The 25,012-nt window shown below is 38.2% G+C and overlaps 1 protein-coding gene across 11 annotated transcripts in view; it reads left to right on the top strand.

The window, feature by feature from the left end:
• The window catches only part of FAM135A (family with sequence similarity 135 member A), a 117,557-nt gene that overhangs the window by 60,671 nt on the left and 31,874 nt on the right, over positions 1 to 25,012 (top strand). For all 11 annotated transcript variants that reach the window (XM_058661602.1, XM_058661578.1, XM_058661564.1 and 8 more), the window contains one exon: positions 10,175 to 10,330. In XM_058661602.1, the coding sequence (XP_058517585.1) occupies positions 10,175 to 10,330 (156 nt within the window). The remainder of the gene's footprint in view (positions 1 to 10,174; positions 10,331 to 25,012) is intronic.

Below are 25,012 nucleotides of genomic sequence, written 5' to 3'. Positions count from 1 at the left end.
ACTATCATAGAAGTTTTTCCCACATTTCAAAAAACATAAATATTTTCTTTGAAAAACCATCCCAAAAGAATAGTAAATAGTTAAAAATAATCATAAGATATATCCAGTTAATATGAAGAATCCTGTATGTTTCACTGAAATTAAAGGGAATTTGAATAAATAAGCTTGGCACTCCAGCACAGAAAGGTTACAGCTAAAAACTACATTCTTAAGTTAATCATGTTAATGGGTCTAAATCAAAATCCTTTGGGAATTTTAACTTTATTTTTAAAATCATTTAGAAAAACATAAGGATAGCAAAGAAAATAAATTTTTTTATACTTTTTTTTGAATTTTTGAATTATGTAGTACAATTTTGTATAGACTTGGACCCCCTGACAGATTTTCTCCATTTTGCTACAATGGTATAGTCCTTCATAAGGAATAATAATCCTATCAATCTCTTATTCAAGTGTACCCCGACATTGTGCATATAGACCATGTCAGACAGTCCAGCATCCCATTGTCTACACATTTCCAACATTTTCGGTGGGAATCCATCTTTTGTCTGGAAGCAGGGGTGCATGTTGCATTATACCCCCACATCTGGATTTGGTAGACCCCAGTATTCCATCACTATACTTTTCCATAAATGAGAAGTCATGAGACAAGGTCAACAACTGGTATGAGTTAGAACAACAGCCACAACAAGAATAATAACAAATTACAGCACTGTGGAAAAATGAAAAAAGTAAATACTTAAAACACAAATGTGCCAGTGCTTGCCCAGCTAGATGCTAAAATAGATAAAAGTGTAAAGTTGAAATAACATAAATTTTTTTGTAATTTATGAGAAACACAAATGGAACCAAATAGTTGTAATATAAGCACCAATATGTTTAATTTAGCAAATGATAAAACATCAAGAACATTGAGATTTATAAATGATATGATAGGGACAAGTGTGGTATGTGGGTGAAGCTTCTTCTGTCTGCAATGCCAGCATCCCACTTGGATGTTGGTTACTGTTTTGGCTGTTTTCTGATTCAGCTCCCTGCTAATGGCTTGGGAAAAACTGAGGAAGACAACACAAGCATATGGGCCCCGGCCCCATGTAGCAGACCCAGATAAAGCTCCCAACTCTTGGCACTGAGGCCATTTAGGGAATCAATCAGATGGGAGATCTTTTTCTTTCTGCCTTTCTTTATATCTCTATAACTCTGACTTTCAAGTAAATAAGTAAATCTGTTTTTAAAATGGTGTTGGAAACATAGCTCTTCTTACCAGCCTTCAGAAGGAGTTGCACATGAATTAAGGAGTTAAATGTCCAAAAATTTAGGAGGAAAATAACTTCATATGGGTATAAACATAAGCAGTCCAGTCTTGGAATGTGGAACAACTTCTAAAGGCTAAGATAAAGAACAAAAGAAAATGAGATGCTGATGATTTTCACATGTAAGATACTTGAAAATAGTTATGTTCCAAGCTATTAGGAGTAAAGAGGGGGCTGACATGAAGACTCAACTGACTGTTAATCTATCTTTCAAATAAAAATAAATAAATCTTAAAAAATAAATGAAATCTTTCTTTAAAAAGAGTAACAGAGAAAATCGAGATGGAGGAATAGTGTAAGGACAGGTTTAAACAGAGAAACAGTGTGAAGCAGAGAGGGCACATTCTGGGAAATAAGAGAGGACAGAACAACAGCAGAGGGGTATCTGGAGACTGAAAGACACAGGAAAGCAGTGGAAACAAAGGTGTAGTGTTACAGTAACCAATACCCCAGTGACATTCAAGGAGCAGCAATCTGAACTGCACTGGTAGCTGGAACTCCACCAGCAACCAGGTGGGAAGGGGCATTCACCAAGAGCTCAGAAGGTAAGCTCAGACAAAGAACTGCTTGTCCTGCTGGTCAGTTTCATTTGATCAGGAACAGAGATAGAGCAGCAGGTCCCAGACAGGTGGTGTGGAAACAGAGTGGATTTCACTGCCCAGTCCGCACTCTAAAACCGAATCGGGCGCCATTTTGTATAGGAAGGCAAAGGCTATGGGACAGGACTGTGCATGCACTGAGCTTGGGAGTGAACTCATTTCTGGCTCAGTGAAAAACAACAACATGGCATTCCTAGAGGTTCCACCCAAGATAGGTCCAAGTAGCCCTCAGACCTGACAGCCAGCAGACCAAGAACTCTAGTACTGGCATGTAAGGCAATATTTTGTACAATGTGGAAAAACCTTAATAAAGATTACAGGAACAACAGTGAGTTGCTCATGCGCTGAGCTGTGAGCAAACTCACTGAGCTCAGTGCATTACACTAGACCCACAAGGAAAGTAATACCGACTTTGGCATCATACAGGGCAAAATAGATCTGTGTAGCCCTCAGACCTAACAGCCAACAGGTTCTGGCAAGATCAGCACAGCGAACAATCTAGTTACATAGGACTCCTGGTGTCTCCCTGATCCTGGGAACTGCTTAAACAGGAAGTTTAGGATAAAGGTTGTAGAGACAATGGTGCAACTTCAGCACGGTCTCACAGGAGGTGGAGAGTGGTGAGCCAGGAGCTGGGGCTACAGAGACCACGGTGGAAATCTAACATAAGAACCCAGACCTGGAACTCGCTGCAGAGAGTGGCACAAGTGACTGCAAACAAAGAGCCGTGTACCAACCACAGTAAGTAAAATTGAACTGCAGACCTCTGGGTGACACAGCTTAGAAACATGCTCCAAGGAGAAGAATCTGATAACCAGAAATACAGTGATCAAGAGCAAAAGAAGAGACAAAGGCACAATGAATATTACTGAAGACTCCTCTGCAAAATAGCAAAAATCCATTGCCAACCTCAGAGTTCACTGAGGAAGACATCCAGAAAATGGGGCATACAGAATTCAAAACATTTGTTATAAAAATTCTTATCAGCAATGAGAAGCATGTAACACAGGCATTCAAGGAATTTAAGGAATATGTCACGCTGGAAATGAATCAAATGAAAGGTGATATATCAGAAATGGAGAATGTGTCAAGCAAATTAAAAAGTACAATGGAGAGTCTCCAAAATAGAATGAAGGAGGCAGAAGAAAGAATCTCAGAATTGGAAGATATTTCCTGTCTCCAGGAGGAAACAAGCAAAAAGCTAGAAGTAGAACTGGGTCAACCAAAGAAAAAAGTATTCAAGAATTGAAAGACACTATTAAAAGGCCAAATATAAGAGTTATGCGAGTCCCAGGAGGTGCAGAAAGAGAAGCTGTGTTTAATGAAATAAAAAGGGAAAATTTCCATCATCTAGAGAAAGAATTGGGAAACAACATCCAGGCGAGAGACAGAAGTCTAAACAGGTTTAACTGAAATCGATCTTCGCCACGACACATAATCCTCAAGCTTTCTTCATTCGAACATAAAGATCCTTAATTGTGCTCATGAAAAACATCAATTGACATATAAAGGAATACCAATTAAATTCACAGGAGATCTCTCACAGGAAACTCTACATGCCAGAAGAGAATGGAGAGACATATTCCAGATTCTTAAAGCAAAAAATTGTCAATCCAGAATAATGTACCCAGCAAAGCTTTCCTTTGTCTTTGAAAAAAGTAAAATTTTCCACAGTAAAAAAGAGTTAAAAGAATATGCCTCTTCCAAACCTGCCCTAGAAATGATACTTCAAGATGTTCTCTTGACAGAGAAGAGGAATAGCATTCACCAAAACCAAAGGTAAATGTGAAGAACATCCCAGTAAAATAACAGCAGAAGACTGAATCAATGAATAACTCATTGCTAAAAGGACAGGACCAAATTACCACTTACTTTTTTATTAACCCTGAATGTAAGTGACTTAAACTCATCAACCAAATGTTCTAGATTAGTAGACTGGATTAAAAAAACAAACCCATGTATTTGTTTCCTGCAAAAGACGTGTTTCACCAACAAAAATAAGCAGAACCTGTATCTCATGTATTTTGATTTTTTTTTGCTAGTTTCATCTCTCTCATTAAACTGACTCATAGTAGCATCATTTTTGTCAAGAAGGTTCTCTATTTTCATTTCTTTAGTGACACATTAGTCATTCAGTAGCATGTTATCTAACTCCATGTGGTTTTTAATTTCTTCCTGTTGTTAATTTTGTTCATGGCTTTTCATTTAAGGGAATATACAGTAACTGTGTAATAGAGACTGTCGTATCCAGTAGCATTTTGTTTAGCTTCATGGCGTTGTAAATTTCTGTTTTTTCTTCCTGTTGTTGATTTTGTATTGTGGCTTTTTATTAAGGGGATTATAGTAATTGTGTAGTGGTGACTATCATATCCAGATGTGTGAATAAAATACAGCATGCATCTCTACTTCCACATCAAAGATGGACTCCCAGTGAAACTGTTAACTATATCTTGACAATAGGATGCTGGACTCTTTGCTATTGTCCATGCCTGCAGTGATGGACATATGTCTATAGTAATCATGTATGGGAACTCAGTGAGGAAAGAGGGAACTGGGTAGGGTGCCAGGGAATTCCCAGACCTATGAAACTGTATCACAAAATGATAATAATAATAATAATAAAAACAAAGATAAAAAGAGGAATAATATGGAGAGTAATGGCATGAAGAATGAAGAATGTGAAGAGAATTTGTATCATTTGTATTTATCTTTACTATTTCTTATATATGTTCAGATATTGAAATTTTATTATGCATTACAGCATATAGGTCAACTTAAATGTTCTGGTACCATTTTAACCTACCATTGGCTGAGATTTTTTTCCAAATTACTGTAATGCTTCTATAGATACAAATACACATTGTAAATCTTCAGATTAGTTTAACACTGTATTTTCCAAGTTCAATAATATCTGTTCTCGGCATACCAAAAAAATAATCAGATTCATATGGAAATATATGTTACTGAAAATGTTAACTTAGATAAACATCCAATTGATGGTTAAACAAATTATGAGATACTTATAATCCAAATAATTATGCTGCCTTAAAAATGATGTTTTTAGAAAGTGATGTTGTATGAAAAATGTTCATATTTCTTAAGTGAGAATACCATGAAGCCATATATGATCTTAGCTTAAACATGGAGCTTTATACCCTAAAATGATTTTTTGTATTTTGTATTTTTTATATTTTTATATTGTTTATTTATCTGTGTAAAACAAAATAAATATTTTTATGTATAAGCATTACATCTTGTTATTCCTACGTTCGTGTGTATAAAAGATCATTTCAGACTTTAATTTCCTTTTTAACTTAAGAATTTTGTTTCCTATTTTGAGATTTGTGTAAGCCAAGAAAGTTATTTATTTATGCTTAAAGAAATACTTTTTAAGTAATGAAAATACTTAAAGTGTTTTTTCACAGTCTAGATAATGTAATCCCTAGGAAATGAAATTAATAATTACACATGTTAACATAATTGTGTACTTTATTCAGCTTGTGATAATATTTTTACTTTTGTGATAATTATTTCTACTTTTATATTCACTATGCTAAGTATAATATTGCTTGCATTACACAATGCTATTTAATTACTCTCAACTTTCGTATCTATACTTTGTTAATAACATGTGAGGGTAAGCACAGCAGATCCTGTGTGAGCACTGGTTCAAATTCTAGCAGCTCCACTGCTGATCCTTCTTTCAACAAGGAGTCCCAGCCTCCTGACTGACTTCAGCCTGGCCCAGCCCCAGACACTGCAGCCTTTGAGAAATGAATGAGTGAATGGAAGGTCCCTTTTTCTCTCTCTAATTCTGCCTTTAAAAGTAAATCTTTATAGGTAAAAAATTAAAATAGAAAATAATAGTATAGCTTCCAGCTTGTTTTAGCATACATTGTACTCTTTATATGTGTTTTAAGACACATGGAAAACTTCTTAGCTTTATATGTAATGAATTTATAAAACCATTTCCTGAGATAAAATACATCACTCTAATAGCATCTATAGTACTAGTAAGCATTGTCTGAGTTTTTCATAAGTTCTGGGAATTTTTTTCTTATTTTGAATCTGTAATTACTCATTTATTCATTTATTCACTTAGTAAATATTGATTTACTACTGTGTACCAGTAACCAGAATCACAAGTGAATAGAACATGATCATAATATCCCTACCCTTCCCAATTTTGTTGATTTTTTTTTTTGATTGTATCTTTTTTGAGTTAGGATAAATAAATGGAAGCTTGCTTTGGGTGGAGGAAGAAAAGCACACAAGAGAGTAAGCTTTTAAAAAAGCAGAAATTGGGGCAGGCATTTGACCTGTTTATTAAGACAGCTGAACTCCATATTGGACTACCTGGATTAGATTTTCAGCTCTTGTTCTGAATCCTGACTCCAGTTTCCTGCTAATGCAGACCCAGGAGGCAACCATCGTGGCTCAAGTGGTTGGATTCCTGCACCCATTTGAGAGATCTTGATGATTTCCAACTTCTGGCTTGGACATGGGCTTTAAAGGAGTCAACTAGCATTTAGGAACTCTGTCTCTCTGCCTCTCAAATAAATAAAACTTTTATAGCTGAGAGTAATAATATTGTATGTGATAAGCAGGATTTAGGAATATATATTTGTATTTATGTTTTAAATACCCTGAATATGCCAAGATAAATATATTTAATATGTTATCATAGTTTCCTAAATGCAAAATCTAAGATACATTAAAATGTTCTCAATTTTTCAAGAAAAGGAGTGTGGGGACTGGCACAGTGGCCTCGAAGGCTAATCCTCCACCTGCAGTACGAGCATCCCACATGAGCATAAGTTTAAGTCCCAGCTGCTACACTTCCCACCCAGCTCCCTGCTAAAAGCCTGGGAAAACAGCGGAGGATGGCCTTTGACCGCTCCATCCACATGGGAGACCTGGAAGTAGCTACTGGCTTTCAACTTTGGACCAGCCCTACCCTAGCTGTTGAGGCCATTTTGGGTAGTGAACCAGCAGATAGAAGATCTCTTTCTCCAAACTTCCTCCACTTTTCTCTAACCCTGATTTTTAAATAAATAAATCTTTTTTTTAAAGATATATATATAGAGAGAGGAGATATAATTAATAGAATTGTAGATATTCTGGATCTCAAGAGAAAAATGTGATTTAGCAGCCATTGGCTAATGTATAGAGATGGTGATTAAATTAAGGGAGTGACTTTCAACACCACTACCTTCTTAGATAGGATATTGAAGTCAGCATCTATCCAGATATGAGAGACAGCAAAAAGTTCTTGGGAGAAGAAAAACAAAAGATTACAACTTTAAATTACAAACTTTGTTTTTCAACATATATTCCATCAAATTATTTAGCACATCCCTAAATTTAAGCATATCAATGCAGTAAATATAAGGCATTAAAGCAATTGATGCTCTTTGACTTTTTTTTTAACACTGTAAAACAAAAAGAAGTCAGAGCCGAATACAACTGAAGTACATACTCAGTTATGTACTCATCCAAACTCTTATCAGATTGTGTGATGAGAGGGTTGAATGGTATTGAAAGACTCTGGTGAAGATTTCTTAGGCTTTATTTTTTTTTTCATTTTGCTAAAAGCTTGAGCTAACTTTCTAAACACACTCTCCTAATAAGCATACATTATTGTTCTTTGCCCTCCAGATAGTCAACAGGCAAGATGCCTTGAACAGCCCAAAAAACTCTTGCCATGACCTTTGCTCTTGACGGGGTCCACTTTTTCTCTATCTGGATCACTTCTGCCTCTGGGTGCCTGTTGCTTTGATTGTGCCCCGTCTTCAGGATCATCCTGGTAAAGCCATGTTTCTTCTGTTTAAACAAACAAAATAAAGGGTTGGAAGATACGCTTCCGGATCTTGAGTCAACCTGTTGAGAATTTCCACTCAAAGCTCATGTTCTTTTCTGGAGCTGTTCTCAGCACAACTGTTTTGGCATGAATCAAGCAGAAAGTTTGCTCAGCTTTATTTTTTACAATTGTGGATGCTTAACTAATTGAGATGTCTATGGTGTTGGTTGGTGTTTCTACTATGAATCATTGATTTGCTGTATTTAGAACAGGAACAGTGATCATTTTTTGGTCATAAAGTGATATGGACAGCATGCCACTACAGGCCTCATTTTCATCACTGTCTTATCCTTTAAATGAGTTAAACTGCTGATTTCTTTGGGAGATTTGTTCCCCCAAAATTTTGACATCAGTAATTTCACCATTGTTCTCATAATTTTAATGTTTATGCTTGCCTCATTTGTAGTAGAATCCATGTTGCCCTTTTCAGGCTTACAGCGCATCCTTCTTAGGCCTGAATCTAGATCTTGTTCAGACATACTAGGACAAGTTAGTGCACGTTTATTTTGGTGCAGAATTTTAAATCCTTGCATACTAATTTCATAAAATACATTTCCATGAACTTGTTAAAAATATTTATTTTTTTTAAGATTTATTTTTTATTGCAAAGTCAGATGTACAGAGAGGAGAGACAGAGAGGAAGATCTTCCATCCGATGATTCACTCCCCAAGTGACTGCAGCGGCCGGTGCTGCACTGATCCAAAGCCAGAAGTCAGGAACTTTCTCCAGGTTTCCTGCATGGGTGCAGGATCCCAAGGCTTTGGACCATCCTAGATTGCTTTCCCAGACCACAAGCAGGGAACTGGATGGGAAGTGGAGCTGCCGGGATTAGAACCAGCGCCCATATGGGATCCTGGCGCGTTCAAGGCAAGGACTTTAGCTGCTAGCCCACCATGCCGGGCCCCCAAAAAGATCTGTTTTCTTATTTTGAAAGAGATGTACATCTGAAAGAATCTTCCAGCTACTGATTCACTTCCCGATGGCTGCAATGACAGGAGCTCGGTTGATCTGAAGCCTGGAGCCTACCCCAGGTCTCTCACTGGGTACAGGGTCCCAAGATCTTGGGCTGTCCTCAACTGCTTTCCCAGGCCAGAAGCAGGATGCTGGATGGGAAGTGGAGCAGACAAGACATGAACCAGCACCTATATTGGATTCCTGATGCTGCAAGGTGCACGATTATCCTGTTGAGACACTATGCCAGCCCCAAGTGCATTTTGTACTTTTAATATTTCCAATTTACAATGGGTTCATCATGGCGTAATCCCCTTTCCATGAACTTTTAAAAGTTTTCCATATCCAAACAAGACTAGCCCATGTTACCAGTAACTAAAGTACTAATTTTTGCAGTATCATTTTATCAGTCTGATAACTGACTGCATCCTCAATGAATTAAAGAAAATTCTCTTCATATAATAAAAACACTTTCCCCCAAAAGAAGCATTCTGGTTTATAGTCTTTCATTTATGTAAGTGGGATAATTAAATGCCACTATTAAGATGCTCATAATGTTTTATAATAGTTAATGGCTTTTCTTTCCTCGTAAGACTGGGAACTTCTAGTAATCTTTCTATCTATATCATATATGCCATAGTGCTTAAGGTGTGTTTAGTAGTGAGTTAATGACTTGTCAGAAGAGAGAAATTGTTGAACAGCTCTGTAAAAGGATTACTCACAAGCGAAGAACATAAGGCTATAGAACAGAAATACTTAAGAACATATCTTGAAGACTGGCATTGTGGAACTATTTATTAAGCCACCTTCTGTGATGCTAACATCCTTTCTGTGTGCTGGTTCAACTCCTGGCTGCTCTACTACCATTCCAGCTTCCTGCTACTGCTATTGCTACTGGGAAAGCCATGAAAGATGACAAAAGTACTTGAACCCCTGCCACCCATGCTTTAGCCTGATCCAGCTTCAGCTGCTTGTGCCATTTGGGGAATGAACCAGTACGTGCAAGATCTCTCTCTCTCTCTGTCTCCTCCTGCTCCCACAGTTCTGCCTTTCAAGTAAAGAATTCTTTATGAAAAAGAAAATATCTCAGACCTTTCTAAGGAATACAGATCTTTTAAGTACTTAGCAGATAAAGAAAATAATACCTCAGGGCTGCATTATCCTTTGGAAAAATTACTTTCATCATATGACATCTTAATGTACATTATTACAGTACTAAGGAATCTCAGATATCCCATTATCTGGTTTAAGGTGTTGAAAATTGTCTTAAGAACTATCAGGCAGAAAACAGTTGGCTAGTTGCTTTCTCTCTGCACACGTGTGTACATGCACATACTTTTTGCAACTATAAATTGCCTCTATATAGTATATATGGTTGATAGCAGGTAATATGTAGCTACGTTAAAGTAAGTTTCACGAAGCAGTGAAGTTATTTTTTCTTGTCATTTCAGAAAATAGAAAATCCTGATGAACTGGCAGAACTTATCAATATGAATCTTGCACAACTTTGCTCACTTCTCATGGCTTTGTGGGGACAGTTTCTGGAAGTTATAACACTACATGAAGAATTAAGAATGTTACTAGCACAAGAGCACCATACATTGAGAGTAAGTTAAAATGTGATGATTGTAATGGTAGAACCTTTTAATGAGTTTTACATATCTTTAGAGAATTGTTATTGTACATAAAATGCTGTACATAAAAAGACTTTTACCATGTTATTGTTTAATTTCTAAAATTATTCATAGAACAATACAGTTAAATGCTTGACATATTTTAATCACAACTGCTAGTACGACAAGCCACCCAAAAGAAAAAAGTATTAGCTAGTGTAGTGCCCAGAACCCAGGACAAGAATTGCAAGCAGGACCCATCAGGTGTTGCACTCGGGAACTGAGAGCCTTTCTGCTTCTCCTTGCTTCGTCTTCCCTCCCTTCTCTCCTCCTCATCTGATATAGGAGTGTGTATTACAGACTCATAGTTGCTGCAGGTCTAGTATGGACATTATGCAGAAATTGTTATACAGTTTCACAACATAACATCATAAGATACTCTGAGTTGTTACATTTCTGACTTACCTTTCAGTCTCATTTCCTTACGTACTTTGTATATACACCAATATTCTTTTACCTACTAGAAATTGCTCCAAATATGATGTTTTTTCTCATTTTTTTCAAGATTTTTTTTATTGGAAAATTAGATATACAGAGAGGAGAATCCTCCATCTGATGATTAACTCCCCCAAGTAGCCGCAACAGCTGGAGCTGAGCTGATCTGAAGCCAGGAGCCAAGAACTTCTTCCAGGTGTAGGGTCCCAAGGCTTTGGGCCGTCCTCAACTGCTCTCCCAGGCCGCAAACGGAGCTGGATGGGAAGTGGGGCCGCCAAGATTAGAACAGGTGCCCATATAGGATCCTGATGCATTCAAGGCAAGGACTTCAGTCACAGTAGTGCCATGTGCAATGTTTATTTTTCCTTAATCAAAATGTAACATGCAAACCAAAATCACAAAAGTACATAAAAGATGGGTGTTTTCTCAAATAGTTAAAACCATTCAGCAATCTAACCCTCTGCCTGCAGAACCAGCATCTCATAGGTGTCAGTTCATGTCTCTGCTGCTCCATTACCCATCCTGCCCCCTGCATACAAGCTAGGAAAACAGCAGAGTGTGGCTCAAATCCTTAGGCTGAGCACCTGTGTCCTGACTTCAGGCCAGTCCAGTTTTGGCCTTTGTGGCCATTTAGGAGTGAACCAGCAGATGGAAGAACTCTATCTCTCCTCTCTCTCTCCTATGTCCTTCTCTGTAACTCTACCTCTCCAATAGAAAGAAAATAAATTAAGAAAAAAAAGGAAAGAAAGTATACCCTGCAGGTATTACCTAGATGAAGAAGTAGAACACTGTCAACACTTATCTTTTCCTATTAGTATCCCTTCCTGACAAGCAGAAGCAATCAGTATTGCTTTTTTGTGCTGAGTCCCTCACTTTTATTGTTACCATTTATGTGTACACGCTACATAAGAGATCATTTCCACCTGTTAATTCTATATGAAATGAAATCAGGAAAAGTATATTCTCGGTATTTTGCTTTTTTCACTGAAGGCTTTGTGAATTAATCCATGTTTTGTTGACAGCTGTAGATATTTTTCATTGCTTTGGTGTATCCCATTTAAAGGTACTGTAATTTGTTTATCTAATCTATATTAGTGAATATTTAGATTACTGCTAACTTGTAGCTATCCTGATATTCAGACATAATAGCTATTTCTCTGAAATATATATACCTTTAAGGTAAGTTACTGAATCATAAATAGGTATGACTATGATTTTATTAGCTGGTACACCCTGCCTCCAAAGTGATGCCAGTTTTCACTCACTCCAGCATTGTGAGAGTTCTTGTTGTTCCCGATGCTCTTTATCTCTTGATATGGACAGTCTTTTTTTTTACTTTAGTAATCTGATAGAATTGGTATATCATTGTAATTTTAATTTACATTTTTCTAATAAGCCCAGTTGAGCAAAATCTTTGCATGATTATTGGTTGTATAGATATCCTTTTTGAAGTGCCTGCTCAAAACTTTTCTGTTTGTCATTTTCCAATTTTTTTCTTCTTGTTTTATAATTTTCTATGAATGTTAATGTTTTCATAAATAAGTAAATTTCTGACTTATGGGATTTTTCTATTTGGTTACTGTTTTAATGCTGTGTCTGGATCCTGGCGCGTTCAAGGTGAGGACCTTAACCATTACACTATTGCTCCGGGCCCCAAATTTTGTAGTTTATTGACATCAGATAGCTCATAATATTCATCGGTGACCTTTGTAGTAACTGCAACAACTATAGTGTTATCCACCATTTCATTACTAATGGTAGTTTTGTGAATTCACTCTTTTTCTATTGATTATTCTAACTAGAATTGTCATTTTATTAGCTGTTTCTAAGAACCTACTTTTGATGTTATTGATTCTTTTAATATTTTTTCTTTCCTCTTATTATTGCTGTTTTCTGATTAACAAGGTCCTCAGGTTGAATATTTCTGTTTTGTAAGGTTATTTTTTCCCCTTTATTATGGGCCCATCACCTCTAATTTTCCAAATGAAAGAAATTCTGGGATGGATAAGAGAGTATAATCACAATATCCAATTTGCTAATCTCATTTCATCTTAATATTGTGATTTTAAAAGGTAGCATAATGAGCAGAATGCATACTTTCAATTTTCACTGGCATTTCTTCACAATCAAAATTTTAAACAATCATGAATTATGATAATGTAGTGACTATTGCCCGTTTTCATGAAAAATGAAAGTGATATTGAAAAGTATTAAAGGATCTCACTGATTGCTTTTTGAAAATTACAGTTCTGATCTGACCCTGAAAATTAGCCTGTCTTCACAGAAAGTTGAGAGATAGGCAGACCACCCTTTTAGATAGTTTCCCTGGACAAAAACACCAGTAGTAAACGAATGGCTCTCATTTCTCTGCTGTACAACAGGATTCAGCAGCATTTTTCTGCTACGGGAGAGCCAAGTAGTAAGCATTTTGTGATTTATGTTCCCCACAACATACATCTTAGCCAAAACATCTCCACCCTATTGTAGCATGAAAGCAACAATATATAATGGATGCATGAATGGTCATAACTATTTCCCAATGAAGTTTTATTTGTAAGAATAATTTGGAAGTCAAATTTGGCAGTAAGTTAAAGCTGAGAGGAGAGGGGAGAACTTCTGTTGTATCACCACAAAGTCTCTTTGAAGGTTACTTTTAGCAACCAAAGCACTAAATGGTTTCAGGTAGGGAAGCTAATCTTCAAGGTGTTCTCTATGCTTTTAGCTAAAAAAAAAAAAAATCCAGTTCTATTAAATGGCCGTGTTATATGGCCATAATGTAATGAAATTCTAGAAAGTGGATGATAATAAGGACTAGAGACAATTTAATACATGATGTTCTATGGGAATGAAACTGTCCTACGTGGAATATCCATGAAGCTATACTTGAATAATCACAAAGCAGAAAGTGAACATAACTTTGAAAACGGGCAAAAATGGGAGACAAACACAAAAATCATTTTTGTGGAAAATGAAACTTCCAGCATTTAATATATATCTTCCATTTTCTCACTTCATTGCAGTTCCCAAGGTAGGGCCTCATTTAAATCTTAAAGATATCAAAGAGAAGTAGTTAAGACCAGAAAGGAAGCACAGGAGTAAGTCTTGCCCTGTCCTACAGTGTATAGGGTATCACAAAAACTGGAAAAGGTAGCATATTACGTACTCTGGCTCTCTTTTAAATGGTTTAATTAGTACTTTCCTCAAACTATCCTGCAGTTCTGATAGTGCAGTCCAAAGGTCATTCAGCATTCACACCAAAAAGGGGCTTAACTGTAATAAAGTGTAGTGGTTGTCAGATACTGTATTTGGAAGTAGTATAATCAAGTTAACTTCTGATAAGAAGTCTTTGTTTATTGATGTGAAAGCAAATAGTGCAATAGAGAGTTGGACTAAAAACAAGACATGTAAATCTACTTGAAAAGAAAACTGTAATATTGGTTGAACAGTATCGATGCAGAAAGTACAGATTTTCAGATTCTTGACAAATTAAGTCTTCTAAAACTGTTGTAGTCTTCAGTCATATGCCATTTACATTCACACTACAGCATATAGATTTGTATGTTATTGGTTCCTGGTATCTCACACTAATCAAAAAGATAAAAAATATTTATGATCAACTAAAAGAGGTCTTTGTTATTTCAAACTGCAAAATGAAATGATCAAATGACTTTCATTAAAAAAAAATCTGAAATTATGCTGGATATTGTATGTATCGGGAACTAAAAAGGACCCAAGATTTCCTTCTGCATACAAGTTACCATACTGTGGCCTGCTGTTAACTGAGTAAAAGCATATGTCATGGTTAATAGCAAAAGAAATTGGTCAGAGACAGAGGGTTTCACTGCTCACAGTAATGCCAATAGCCAGAGTGTGGTCCCCAGTCTCTACATCTGAGAAGAAAGGTCACAAGTTTTGTAATGGAGGGTTGTCATGCTTGCTCTTTGCTGCACAAGTAATCTGTGTCTTTCAAGATCACAAGTAAACCTGTCCTTTGCTCCAAAGGAAGACACATTCCTGAGAGGTAGTCTCAAACAAAGATGATTAGGACTTCTTCTCAGAAGACTTGCAGAAGTACAGAATTTCTCTCAGTACTATTTTCTAATTAACACTTTATTTTACTTCTTTGAAAGGGAGAATTAGAGAGATGGAACAACAGAGAGATGTCTTCAGTCTTTTCTCCCACAAAAGCTAGGATTGCCATTGGGTCAGTCCAAAGCCAGGAGTCTGAGACTTCCTCATGGTCTCCCACCTGGGCTGCAGGGGCCCAAATGCTTGGGCCATGTGCTACTGTCTTCTGTTGCACAGTAGGACATTGGCTTGAAAGTGGAACAGCTGAGTTTTGAACTGACACTTATATAGGGTGCTAACATTGAAGACAACTGCTTACCCTGCTGTCTCACAGTGCCAGTCCTCTCAACAGTCTGTCTCATAGAGAACTAACTTTCATTGAATTTTATTCCCTTAATAATTTTCCTGACCTTTGTTAGTACTTTCTAAGCACTAGAACAATTGTGCTAAAGGGCTTTTAATTATAACATCAGAAACTCAATATGTAATGTTGATTATCATTTGAGCTGAAGTTGTATTGTAAGCCAATTTTTTAAAAAAGATTTACTTATTTGTATTTGAAAGACGGAGTTATAGAGAGAAGGAGAATCCATCCCCTGGTTCATTCTCCAAATGGCCTCAACAAACAGAGCTGGGCCATTAGCAGGAGCTGGATGGGAACTGGAGCAGCCAGCACTAGAACTGAGACCCATGTGGGGTGCTGGTGCCGCAAGCAGAAGCTTAACTTGCCATGCCATGGCTCTACCCACTAAGTCCATTATTGAAGATTTCGGCTCATTCCGTTTTACACTTAAAGAGCTCAATTTTGTGGGTGGTTTTGCTAATATTGCAGACTTGTGTTCTGCTCTGAACAAGTTCTTAAAAGCTAGAGGGGTCAAAGTAACAGTTGATTTGGCTCTTTTTCAAAGAAATACTGTCCGCTCATATAATTCTTTAGTTCTGTTGTGACAGATGTTTATAAATAATGATGCTTAGACCTAATATATAGGGTTGCCAAATAAGAATTCCCAGTTAAATTTGGATTTCACATGAGCAGTAAATATTATTTGGTTATAAGTGTTTTCAGTATGGCAATATCAAATAGTGTATTAAAGCATCAAAGGAGGTCTTAACTATGTGTATACATTTTTTTATATAAATGAAGTAAGCCTTGTGGAGGTACAGGAAGCAGAATTTCCTGGTCCAGAAAAAAGCCTCTTTTGAATTTATTACCATTCTGTGGAAACAGAGTCTGTGGTAAACATATGCCTTTACTCAATGTGCACTGTTATCAGTAATTCTTATCTAGAGCAAGAATTACTATTTGGTATGGTGATCATACTGTTCAATTACTTAATATTCAGTTTTATTGCTCTTTTTTAAAGATTTATTTATTTTTATTGGAAAGTTAGATATACAGAGAGAAGGAAAGACAGAAAATTCTTCCATCCACTAATTCATTCCCCAAGAGGCTGCAGTGACTGGAGCTGAGCCTATCCTAAGCCAGGTGCCAGGAGCTTCTTCAGGTCTCCCACACAGGTGCAGAATCCCAAGGCCTTCTGCTGTCCTCAGCTGCTTTCCCAAGCCACAAGCAAGGAGCTGGAAGGGAAGCAGGATTGCCAGGATTAGAACCTGCACCCATATGGGATCCCAGCGTGTTCAAGGAGAGGACTTTAGCCACTGGGCTACCGTTTCAGCCCCTATTGCTCTTTTTAAACTTATACAAACATGCCTTCTTTGGACTATATGATGAAAATCTTTATAATCCTTCATAAAATTATATTTCAAACTATACAGTTATCAGAACAGAACTTAACAAACTCTTTATTGGGCATTCTGTCCTCATTATATACCATGTTGTTACCTGTGTTTTAATCCATCGCTATTCCCACCGTTAATCCCATAAGCTTGTTATCTTCTTTTTCTTTAACTACTTTCTCTCTAAGTTTGTGGCTACCTATTTAGTACACCGCAAAAGGATGAAACTCGCAAGATTAGTCCCAAAATTCATCTACATATTGAGAGAAAGGCTATTTTCCTTTAGTGGTTGTATAAAAAATGTTGTGATTTAAAAAACAAAGTTTAGTTTCTATTTGAAAAGCAAACTTACAGAGAGAGGAAGAGACAGAGAAGGATCTTTCATCCGCTGGCACTCTCCAAATGGCCTCAATGGCTGGAGCAAAGCCTATCTGAATCTAGAAGCTAGGAGTTTCCTGATTCTCCCATGTGCATGTAGGGGCCCAAGAACTTGAACCATCCTTTGCCACTCTCCCAGGCCACAGGTAGGGAACTTCTTTAAAAGTGCAGCAAACAAGGCCCAACACAGTAGCCTAGTGACTACTCGCAACCACCTGGATCCCATATGGATGTCAGTTCCTGTGCTTGCTGCTCTGCTTCCCTCCTTGCTCCCTTTAGTGGCCTGGGAAAGCAGTCGAGTGTGGCCGATAGCCTTGGGACTTTGCACTCATATGGGAGACCTGGAAGAAGCTCCTGACTGCTGGCTTCAGATTGGCTTAGCTCCAGCTGCTGTGACCACTTAGGGAAAGAACCTTTGGACAGAAGATATTCCTCTCTGTTTCTCCTTCTCTCTGTAAATTTGAACTTCAAATAGAAATAAATCTTTTTTATAAGATTTGTTTTTATTATTTTTATTGGAAAGGCAGATGTACAAAGAAAAGGAGAGACAGGAAGATCTTCCATCCACTGGTTCACTCTCCAAGTAAATGGCTGCCACAGCCAGAACTGAGCCAATCCAAAGCCAGGAGCCAGGAGCTTCTTCTGGGTCTTCCATGAGGGTACAGGGTCACAAGGCTTTGGGCTGTCCTGGATTGCTTTCCCAGGCTGCGGGCAGGGAGCTGAATGGAAAGCGGGGCCACTGGGACATGAACGGGTGCTCATATGGGATCCCAGCACAGTCAAGGAGAGAACTTTAGCCTCTAGGCTATGGCACCAAGAGCAGAAATAAATAAATTTTAGGGAAAGAAAAAGAAGAATAAGAAGAAGTGCAGAAAGCCAGAACTTAAACCAGCACTCATACGGGATGCTGGCACCCTAGGTGGAGGCACAGTCCAATATGCCACAGCGCCAGCCCTGGATTCATTTTTTTTAATAAAGATTCATATATTTTTCTCTGAAAGATTCACAGAGAAAGAGAGAAAAAGAGAAAGATCTTTCGTCTGCTAGTTCACACCCCAAATGGCCGCAATGGCTAGAGCTGAGCCAGTCCGAAGCCAGAAGCTGTTCTGAGTCTTCCACGAGGGTATAGGATCCAAGGCTTTGGGCCGTCCTCTACTGCTCTCTCAGGCCACAAGCAGGGAGCTGGATGGCAGTGGAGCATCCGGGACATAAACTTATGGAGGTTTGCAAGGCGAGGATTGCAAGGTTGAGCTCTTCAGCTGGGCACTTGTTTTTGTTTTTAAACCATAGACTATTCATGGAAAGACCATGTTAACTTTTTATGTGTTTTTACCTAGCATGTAAATTACGTAGTAATTATTGTCTACCGGGCACTAATTACTTTTGCTAACCACATTACTCATCCCTTGAAGTAAGACATTTAGCATTTCCATTCTATAGAAGGATCATTGATGTCAGAAAGTTAAGATAGCCAAAGTCACACAGCATATATACAGTAAAGTGTTGCAGAAATGGGTCAGTTGAGGCATGTACCCTGGGTGTGTAAGAAGAATTCACCAGAGGGCATAGAGAGCAAAACTAGCTTTATTAAATCCACTGTCAGTAAGCTTCAGCAAGGCCAGGCAGGGGCTGACAACTACTGTATTATGGACCATAGCTTAAGAGTATACTCGTAACAGCAGTCCCTTTTAGTTAGTTGGACCATTAGTATGTGCTTGTAAGGGGCAGCAGGTAGAACAACCAGAGACTTCACTGAAATACGAACTGCAGAGTTACATACTTGTAACTGCAATATTTCCTCAGTAGGGATGAGTTTTCTGTGATCCATGAGCTATCCCTTGTAGGTCATTTACATTTTGGAGGAGCACTGGGGAGCTAATCTGTCCACTTGTCTTAAAGGAGTCACAACAGATAATGAAGCTACCCTCTTAAAAGATGGGATATATAAACCCGAACAGTCTTTGCAAAGCTGATATACCCCCATTTTGTAAGTTGCTCGTGCATTTGCAAATTATCAAAAATAAAGCAAATTAAGACACCAAACAGAACAGTAGTCCAGATTTACAACATCAAAATAACACTTTCTATGGTACTAGTTTGCTGTGCTATTCAGATTTTACAAGTAAAAAATAAATACAAGCTGAAGTGTAATTCTCAGTTATGTTGGTGATACAAGCAAAATATGGTTTTAAAATTTTCCAGTTGATTTTTGAAGGTAATATGCCATTTGTCTTTAATTGATAGAATTAATCATTAAGTCCTGTGGATTGGCTGCCTTCTATCAACAAGAACATTTGTTCAAAGGAGATTTGGCCTTTTGGGACTGGCTTACTTCACTAAGCATAATGGTTTTCATTTGGGACGATTTTGTTACAAATGGAACTATTCTTTTTTATGGATGAATATATCCATGGAATAAATATACCATAATTAACTTGCCCATTCCTCTGTTGAGAGGCATCTGGGTTGATTCCATATATCATAGTACCTTGAATTCTTGGTATGCTGGTCTCCCTTGTACAGATCATATATGTGACAGTGTATTTAATAGATCTATCTGTAAAAAATAATATGTCTATATATCCATACACAAACACAAATAAGCATGTTAAGAAACAGCTATATTTTAAAAAGATACATAATGATGATAATAATTCAAAATAATTTTTTAAAAAAGAAATAAAACAAAAAATAGCAAAATGATAAAATAGGTAATAGTCTTTCAGAATAATTTACATAAAAAAGAACCAGGATAAGTCTTTGTCAAGACACATTTTTGTAGTAGAAATTATTGAGGGTAACGGAATTCAGTTCTGGTATTTTCGGTCAAGAACAGAATAGGAAGACTTGTTAACTCAGTCAAGGTAAGCAGAGACTGTAAAGGCTCTTTTGGTCACCTTCAAAGATCACCAATTAGGGCTCAATGCGGTAGCCTAGTGGCTAAAGTCCTTACTTTGAATGTGCTGGAATCCCACCTGTGTGCTGGTTCATGTCCCGGCTGCTCCACACCCCATCCAGCTCCTTGCTTGTGACCTAGGAAAGCAGTACAGGGTGGGGACCTTACTCCTGCGTGGAAGACAAAGAAGCTCCTGGCTTCAGATCAGCTTAGCTCTGGCTGTTGCACCCAACTGGGAAGTGAATCATCTGATGGAAGATGTTTCTCTCTTTCTCTCCTCTCTGTAAATCTGCCTTTCCAGTAAAAATAAATAAATATTTAAAGATCACACAAAAAAAGAAATGTTGCTCTACATTATAATACTAGATTTTCTTTTTGGTCTATATCATGTCATGATACATTTAAATATCAGTTAAGCTTGTAGTTGTACTAAGGAAGTATACTGTGGTGATAACATGGGGGAAAATATTGGGAAGGAAGAAGTGGGGGACGGATGAGCCCTTATAGCTACAAAACTGTATCATGGAAAACAATTATTAAAAAAATAAAACACTGTTGAGCACACTAAACATACCACTAGTGGTCCAGTAGCTGTGGAAGGAAAGCATTTATTGACAGTACCACCAAAATAGAAGACTCAAAAGCATGGTTGATGTCTGTAGGTATCTCTGAAGATTAATTTCATAAGATTGAATTTTTCAGAAAATAGGTTTTACTAAAGTCAAAACCTTTATGTCCTGTATCATCACCATTTTAATATTACACTAAGTTGACATTTGGTATGCTCACAGTGTTGCACAACCAGTACTTCTACTTGTAAGATACTTTTATCACTCCAGAAGGAAAGCTGATACCATTCAACAGTCACTGCACCATCTCCCTTTCTCCCAGTCCTCTGGCACCCATTTACTGATTCTGATTAGTTCAAATCAATGTGAAATTGTAACATTTGACTTTTGTGTCACATTTCTTTCACTTTCCATAATCTTTTTAAATTCATCTGTTATGAATACTTCATTTTTTCTTTTAGTGACTGAGTTCCATTGCCTGGATATACCATAATATTTTATTCTTCATCCGTTCTTGAGTGTGTGGGTGGTTTCGCTCTTTTGACTGTTGTGCATGGCGGTCCTATGAAAACCTGTCTACAAATATTTATTTCAATACTTCTTTTAAATCCTTGTGATTACATACCTCTTTTTAAATTCCTTTGGGTAAAATGCAATTAGGAATTGGTGAGTTTATTGGCAATTCTAAATGTTTAACTTTTGGAGAAACCTTCAAATTGTTTTTTCACAATAGCTGCGCCATTTTACATCTCTACCAGAAACGTACATGCTTGCCAACACATGCTATTTTTTCTTTCTTTATATTTTTGTTTTGTGTTTTTCTTATGGCAGATCCAGTGGGATTGAGATGGTTTGCATTTAATTAACACCTGATGATCTTGAGTGTCTTTTCATGTATCTATTGATAATTTTGTCTCGTTTTTTTTAAATTTTTGTCTATTGATAATTTTAAATCTTCTCTGGGGATAGGTGTTTTATGCCCATATTGTAGTTGGATTGTCTTTGAATATTCAGGCATTCTTACTACATACAGGGAGCATACTGTCTGTACCACTTACTGCCAATTTGCAGATGTACCAATTTTCTATTCTCTGGGTTTCCCTTTCACTCTCTTGCTAACAGATCACCTTGGATACAGAAGTCATGAAGTCTTAGATTCTGTAAATGAGGTCAAGTAATTATTTTCTTTGTGAAATTCTAAAAGTACCTTGTATGTAATTGAGTGAAAATGCGCTTTTGACTGCTACCAACACATTTTTTTGAAATTATTATTATATGACATGGGGAGAAAAACCATATGACAAGGTGGGAAAAAAGATCATAAATTCTAACTGAATTAATGTGTATATCTGTGTTCCAGTAACCTCTCTTGCTTGATGTCAGCATGAGACATTTTGGTAACCCACAGTTAGACTTGACCCAGAAAATTTTTTAAGTGAGTTACAAAAAAATCTAAATGTTATAAAGTCATGTCCATTACTTCAGAAAAATGAGCTTGTGATACTTTAAGTCAGTTTTAATATTTCATAAGTAACTAGTGGTCTGATTTGTATTATTCACAGTTTAATTTCATCTGTTTCAGTAGTCAATATTTTGTATATATTTGTTTCCTTCAACATAAATTTTTAGGTTAATGCACGTTATTTCATGTATTGGCAGCAGATCCTTTTTATGGCTGAATAATATCCCATTGTATGTGTTCATCTGTTTGCCTGTTGATGTGTTTTCATTTTACTTGGGATATTCTGAACAGAAATACTATAATAACACTATGAATTTTTGTAAGCACAACGTTTTAAATTCCTTTCTTATTTTTTAAAATGAGTTATTGATTTATAAGTGAAAGGCAAAGGGAGAGAACTTGTATCTACTGGTTCACTCCCTAAATGGCCTCCACAGCCAGGGCTGGTCCAGATCACAGCCAACAAACTGGAACTTTCATCTGGGTCTGCCGACTGAGGGGCAGAGGTCCAAGTCTTGAGCCATCCTTTGCTGCTTTCCCAGGCACATTAGCAAGGAGCTCTGTTGGAGGTAGAGTAACCAAGACTTGAACAACAGGTCTCCTTTAGGATGTTAGCTTAGCTCGCTGTACCACAACACCCACTTCTGTGACTTCTGTCTGTTATATAAATATATAGGAATGGAATTCCTTGGTCAACAGGTAGATTTATCTTTATTAAAAACTCTAATTTTTTTTTTCTCAAAAGAGCCACAGTTTTTAAATTCTTCCCATCGGTGTGTAAGATTTCAGCATGCTGGCTTTATTTTGGTGGGATTGGTTTTTAATTTTAGCCCCATTGATATGTGTAAAGTAAACTCACATTATGATTTTATTTTGCATTTCTCTGCTGACTACTTATTTTGAAATGTTTGGTAATGAATTTTGGTTTGGTTTTTTTTTTTTACTTAATTATTTTTATTTGAAAGGCAGAGTTAAAGAAAGAGGAGAGACAGAAAGATCTTCCATCCACTGAGTGATCCCCAAATGGCTGAAAAGACCAGACTAAACTGATCTGAAACCAGGAGCCTGGAGCTTATCCCATATCTGCCACATGAATATAGGGACCCAAAGATTTGGGCCATCTGCTTTCTCACACACATAAGAAGCACCCACTGGTGCTTGTGAGAACCAGGGTAGGTGAAGGATGGATAGGCTAGGTCTCAGCACCCACTGAACCATGTGGGAGCTGGGTCTTGGCATGGAATAGGTGTAGCAGTTGCAACACCCAACAGTAAGAACTGGAACAGGTATGGGCCAGTCAGGCAAGGCCACTGTTCCTGCCAGGACAGGAGGTGAACCAAATCAGGCTGGGCCAAGGATCCACCAGTGTGTGTGAGATCTGCCACTGGCAGGAGACCTGATAGAGTAGCTTAGAGAATTCCTTTAACAGTCACAGTCCCTTCAGGTGAGTGGAAGAACCTAAGCTGGGAGCAACCCACACCAAGCCAGGTTACAATACCTGTCGGCATACATGTGGGTCAGGTCTAGGGATGGATGGGCCAGGCTGGGCCAGTTCATAACACCCACCCAAGACAGGGTGCAGGTCAGGCTGGATCATGCTGCAACACAGTCAGTTCACATTAGGTGCAGGAGTACGGACCATCCAGGCTGGTCTGCCCTATAGCACCCACAGCCAAATGTCGAGGTGAGGTGGGCCATACCAGACTGGGCTGCAACTCCCACCAGTACATTTAAGACCCAGGGGATTGGGGATGGGAGCCAAGGGGGCAGCAAGGACTCCCATGCTGGACCACTGCTCCCACTGGTAAGCATGAAAATTGGAACCAGGGGCAGACCAGGCCAAGCAGGGCTACAACATCTTTTGGCCTGCATGTGAGCAGGTTTAGGGGGATAGCCAAGCTGGGCTAAACAACTGTATCCATTGGTGAATGCAAGAGTCCAAAGTAAGTGCAGGCTGTTCGGGTTTTGCCTCAGAATCGGCTGACAAGTGCTGGGAATGGGGGCAAGTCCTATCGAGCTAAACGACAAAAACACATGGAAAGTACAAGATTCAGGACAGAGTGAGCCTTGTAGGGAAACTGTGGGCACCTCTCTGATGGGCTGAGGGTACACCTGACTAGATAGGCAGTAGTAACCATAAATCAGAATAAGTGTGGGTCAGTTACATAAGTCAGCATAAGTATAGGGTCGATAGTGGGTTCGGTTGAGTTGAGCTAGGTTGCAGCACCCATTGATGTATACAAAAGCCAAATGGGATACGGAATAGACTGGACCAGTCTGCTGCGCATACAGGCATAAGCAGGAACCAGGGTGGGCTGGTGGAGATTAAAATGGGGTTGCTCCAACTGGGCTGCAGTTACCACTAGTGTACATGAGGACTGAGTGTATGGTGGGCAGGGTTGGTCTGGGCCGCAGCATCTATTGGTTTGCATGAGAGATAGAGCTGGAGAGAGAACTGACACCAAACTGCAACCACAAATATGTAGGCTGATAGGGTAATGGACTCAGCCAAACCGCTTACTGGCAAGTACACACAGGGGCCATGTCTGGGGTCATCTCAGACAAGGTTTCTTTCGAGATGCCCTCTACTGAACCACTGGACTCAGAACTCCAACCATAGGCAGAATTGCAGGGTCACTGGACCGTAGGAGTGTATATGTCAGAACTGGACTTCCTCAGTGGCTTAGATGGAGCAGTGGACAGCATACTCAAATGCACATGGAGGATATGGTAGTACACTGGCACCTGCAGAGGATATCTGGTACCATGGCAGAGGAAATAGGGCAGAACAAATTGGACAACTACCCAGCTAAGCGTTGTTGGCAAATATCTGGGCGAGTGGAGACTCTAAGGTGGACTACATCAGCCAGTGGACCGTGGAAGGATTTTCTCATCCTAGGATTGGCGAGATCAACAGCATTTCAGATCTCTCAAAGCCACTTAAGCAGAACCCTTGGACTATGTTCTACACTGGGACCCTGAGATGACATCAGGTGACCGTTCCCCATCCCCAGGTTCTGAGGTGGTTGGGGCTGGGTGCAGCTTATCCCTCATCCCTCCCCACTCCCCCT

Source organism: Ochotona princeps, chromosome 1 (assembly GCF_030435755.1).
Source record: "Ochotona princeps isolate mOchPri1 chromosome 1, mOchPri1.hap1, whole genome shotgun sequence".
NCBI classification, from domain to species: domain Eukaryota; kingdom Metazoa; phylum Chordata; class Mammalia; order Lagomorpha; family Ochotonidae; genus Ochotona; species Ochotona princeps.
Note: the sequence above shows the minus strand (reverse complement) of the source record. Positions and strands in the feature narration are given on the sequence as shown.